The sequence below is a fragment of the Zalophus californianus genome, chromosome 5, assembly GCF_009762305.2.
Source record: "Zalophus californianus isolate mZalCal1 chromosome 5, mZalCal1.pri.v2, whole genome shotgun sequence".
NCBI classification, from domain to species: Eukaryota; Metazoa; Chordata; class Mammalia; order Carnivora; family Otariidae; genus Zalophus; species Zalophus californianus.
In genome coordinates, this window is record NC_045599.1 from 7,564,006 (window position 1) to 7,568,913 (window position 4,908).

General features: G+C 37.5%; 1 protein-coding gene across 1 annotated transcript; it reads right to left on the minus strand.

Annotated features, from left to right (window-relative positions):
* Positions 1-394: 394 nt before the first annotated feature.
* On the minus strand, positions 395-1,330 carry LOC113929655 (olfactory receptor 2M4-like). The gene has a single exon (XM_027606709.1). The coding sequence runs from the start codon at positions 1,328-1,330 to the stop codon at positions 395-397; it is 936 nt and encodes a 311-aa protein (XP_027462510.1).
* Between the last annotated feature and the right edge of the window lie 3,578 nt (positions 1,331-4,908).

Sequence of the window (4,908 nt, forward strand, 5' to 3'; positions counted from 1 at the left end):
ACAATACCCAGGGTCAAGGAGGGGTAACACTTATGTACTCCCAGGTAAGTAATCCTTAAACAAAGAGGCACTCAACTCCAACATTTTTTCTTGGATAAAGCAAGGAACCATAAGATTTATACCTGGTTTCAAAGGCAGATATCCTAAAGTCAAGTACTCATGACTAACAAAGAATAATATAACTGAAATTCACTGGGAGTAAAACAGCCTATGCTAATGTCCAAAAAAGGCCTACTTTACACATGATGTTTATATATTATACCAAATAAAGCTGTTATAAAATTGGGAAAAAGTGGAGAAAAGACAAACTAGGAAGAAGAGGATGGCCAAGGGATTCCAGCATCCTTGAAGGAATACTGACCTGAGTGGGAACTCAAATATGTTTGAAAAAATATTACATTAACTTTGCTTTCCTCAGTAGTTTCTGAAGTCCCCTGGACACTTCTTTGTTGCAGAGTCTGTAGATGAGAGGGGTCAGCATGGGGGTGAGGATGGTGTAGAAGGCAGATACTATCTTGTCCTGATCTGGTGTGTGGTTAGAAGCTGGTCTCATGTACATGAACATGGCAGCACCATAGTAGAGTCCAACCACAGACAGGTGGGAGGAACAGGTGGTGAAGGCTTTGCGGTGACTTTCTGTAGAGCTCATGCGGATGACAGCTCGGAGGACATGTGAATAGGAAATAATGATCACAGAGACTAGTAATATTAGCATCACCACACAGCAGATGAAAAGCAGTCTTTCAAAAGCAGAGGTGTCTGTGCAAGATAGAGGGAAAAGGGCAGCAACATCATAGAAAAAGTGATGAATTTCTAGAGAGCTGCAGTAAGAGAGTGACAGGACTTCTACAAGCACAATAATACCATCAAGGGAGCCCAGGATCCAGGAAGCAACAGTCATGAGTACACAGAGTTTCTGATTCATGAGGATGGTGTATCGAAGTGGGTGGCATATAGCCACATAGCGGTCATAGGCCATGACAGCCAACAGGAAACATTCAGCTCCAAGCAAGGACACATAGAAGAATATCTGAGCTCCACAACCTGCCAGTGATATTGACTTCCTGCCAGACAAATAGTTGAAGGCCATCCTGGGTGCAGTGGTGCAGATGAGCATGAGGTCCACGAGGGAGAGTTGGCTGAGGAGGAAGTACATGGGTGTGTGAAGCTGGGTGTCAAAGTAAATGAGAAGAATCATAGTAGTGTTTCCCATGAAGGCCACCATGAAGATGCCCAAGACCAGAGAAAAGAGGAAGGTGTGGGTGAAGCTGTGATCAAAGATTCCTAGCAGGATGAAGTCAGAGCTAAAGTTCTGGTTTCTCCACACCATTCTGGATAATTTGCCTTACCTAGAAGTCCTAGGAAAACCACAATATTTTTTATTAATTTAGTTTTCAAATGTACACCATGGCAATCACTCTAATGGGAACTGTATTTAATGCATGCACAAGACTTTTAGCTATCTCCCAACTGGTCACAATGAATTCGTGACTTAGTTCACTGATTTCCAGTTATTTCTTTCCAAACGTCACAAGCAACAACTTTAAAAATACTTTCTTTAGTTCCCAGAAAAGAAATATGAAGTTTATGAGTCAGCCAATGTATCTACAGGTAGACAGTCAATGGAAAACCCAGAAGGAAAATAATTAAACATACCTATTCCTGAATTTTATGCCCATCCTTGATCACAGGAAATTCCTCATTGACCTTTTTCTCCCTTTCTTCTAACATGTCTCCAGGTTGGTGCTTTCCTAAATCACTACTCAATTCCTGTTGTAATAATTCCCTGTACCATCCTGCCCCTTCCCATTTTGTGGCACTAGCACAGTGAAAGTCTGTATGGTATCACTATCATTACACCTGTATACCTTAATTTAGAGAAGAGTTTAATACTGTTAAGTTTTTACTTTCAGTTCTCAGACCAAGTCTTGTAGTCATATCTTAATTAATCAAAGGACCCTTCAAAATATTTCCTATGGAAGAACAGAGCATTCACTTATCTTTTGAAAATAATTTTGCTTTTCTTAATCTGTATGGGGAAGGGCACTTTTTATTTATGAATTTGTATTTTTTGATTCTTTCCCCCTGCTATAAATTGTTTTAAGTCAAGTGATATAAACCTCTAGGGAACAAAAAAGGACCCCTTTTTGAGATCTTTAAAAGCTTCACTTCAATGGGTCATTTTGGGAACTAGTGAGGTATGTTTCACCAAAATGAGTAAAGGGTTGAATTTATAAAATACCCAAACCTTTACAGTTCAAGGGAGCAGACACTAGATGTACTTGTGTACCATAGGGAAGACACAAAATCAATCAATCAATCAATCAATTTAAAAAAAGACCCTGGAGATGTGTGAGTAATGTGATCCTAGGGATCCAGAATAAATTTGCTTCAAATTTGTTTTTAATTAAGCAATTATTAAGGAAGCATTTTAAGCTGTAGCATAAAGATGTATAGTGACATGAAATGATTTAACATTGAGAAAGTTTCATGTTTACTGAAGTACGATTGCATGAAGGGTGGGTTACTCTGCAAATGTGGTAACCAGGAAGTGTATTCCTGAAGCGTCCGGGGGAGCCAGGGTAAATTCTAGGAGGTGACAGTAGAGAAGTGAAGGACTGGTTAGAAATATAATTATCTATAAGTTTCTCAAAAGTTATTGGTTATGCTCTACTTTTTTCCCCTTCCTAATATATTTCGCTGCTCCCAAAATTCTTCTGGACTTCCAGACTTCAAATTTGAAATAATGCACTTTTTTCTAATATTCTCATGGTCTTACTTTTTTATTTAGCTAAAAATACCTAAATTTTGTCTAATTCATATAATGTTTTTTGATACTGAATATCTAACTGACTAAAGATTATTTGTCATTCTGACTGTCTATCCTTAATATCTATCTTTCAGTCTATTCAGAAACATTCTAAGCAAATAGCAGTGTCAAATATATTACCTGAATTCTATTAAATTGTTGAGAAATCCAGTTTTGCATTTTTACTTTGGACACTTTAATGACACATGGTGTAAGTGGTGATATATCAAACTGTTTCTATTTCATATCCGCAAGTTAGATGTATTATTATATACCTCAAACAAAATAAAATATACTTCCAAGAATAGAACAGATTCCTGAGGGCCTCTCTGTAACATACATATTAATGTTAAGTGGTCTATGCCTATCATAATGCTCTTTGTTTTTTTTTAAGATTTTATTTATTTATTCGAGAGAGAAAGAGAGCACAAGCAGGGTGAAGGGCAGAGGGAGAAGCAGACTTCCCGCTGAGCAGGGAGCCCAATGTGGACTCGATGCCAGGACTGGGATCATGAACTGAGCCAAAGGCAGACACGTAACCTACTGAGCCAAAATCCATATGGACCTCCTCATTCTAGTTAATTTTGGCAGTGTTTGTCATTCTTTACTTCTATTGTCATACATAATGGCTGCCTACTTTTCTGTAGGAAGTAAATGGTGTTGATATTGATGAAGCTAAACATTTACAAATTTTCAAAATAGAGTTAAAATTAAAACAGGGAATATTTATTGCAAAGGAAACAATCCTTCAACCTGCCTTTTCAAATGACTTAACACTTTTACCTCATTTATACTCTGACTTCTCAAATACTTAGGCCGAAATAAAATGAAAATAAACTCAGAGAAAGCTTAATATATGTGAGAACATGATTAACCATTCAAACAGATCCAAAGACTTTATGAAAGTGCCTTGAACCCACCTGTTTAACACTGTCGTTTGCATTATGAACTTAATTTACTGCACTAACCTCTTAACCCTCATAACCATTGTATCTTCAGACCATGCTTCTTTCCACCCTAAATGTTGCCATTTGCCTAAAGAATGACATATTTAAAATGCATCAATGAGCATCAACTCCTCACTTATATTACTCACTGTCCCTTCATAAATTTCAAGAAGAAAAATAAACTTAATTGCCAGAGCCATGTGACCTGACCAATTCTCTGTTATGCAAATTTCTCTCTGAAACATCTGCTTTATCTCAAACCTCCACAACCTTTCAAAGTTTGTCTCCTCTCTGTCTGCTTTGCTCCTTTTACAGTCAAACTGCCTAAGTTATGATTGTCCTTCAAGACCCCTTCAACAGGAGCCTGTCCTGATGACCAAAGCTGTGTGGAGTGTTGTGTTTATGTACCTGTATAGTGCATTTAGAAACGTTTACTATAGCATATATCAAATTTTACTTGATGTTTTTCTTCCCTGTTAACATTTGAATCAGTAATTGTCCTTTACTGTGGACTCCTTGCAGTATAAAACATGTTGGTTTTTTATAAAGTTCACTTACCTATATAAAGATTATTAAAATTTAATCATTAAATTCTCATCAAAAGAGATCAAAAGGGAGGCTGTAGTAGTTGAATAGCAAGCAATTATGTTAAAACCCATGTAAGAATTTTAAGTATCAAAGTTCTTTTCATATATAAAGCCATTGTATATTTTAGAAAATAATTGAGGGGAAACACAACATAAGATTTTATATATATTTTCAAGATTTTATTTATTTATTTGAGAGAGAAAGAGAGAGAGAGCAGGAACAGAGGGGAGGGGAAGAGGGAAAAGGACAATCAGGATCCCTGCTAAGCAAGGAGCCCTACTTGGTGCTCCATCCTATGACACTGGGATCATGACCTGAGCCAAAGGCAGATGCTTAACTGAGCCACCCAGGCGCCCCACAACATAAGATTTTGACTAGGTGTTTGCTGAAAATATATTTTGGGACAGGTTTTCTGTTAATTTATTAATATATACACAGTTACTTTCTTTTTTTTTTAAGATTTTATTTATTTGACAGAGAGAGACACAGCAAGACAGGGAACACAAGCAGGGGGAGTGGGAGAGGGAGAAGCAGGCTTCCCGCGGAGCAGGGAGCCCGATGCAG

Excerpts from the sequence above, each read along its gene's own strand:
- LOC113929655 (XM_027606709.1), bottom strand. The coding sequence starts at position 1,330 with ATGGTGTGGAGAAACCAGAACTTTAGCTCTGACTTCATCCTGCTAGGA.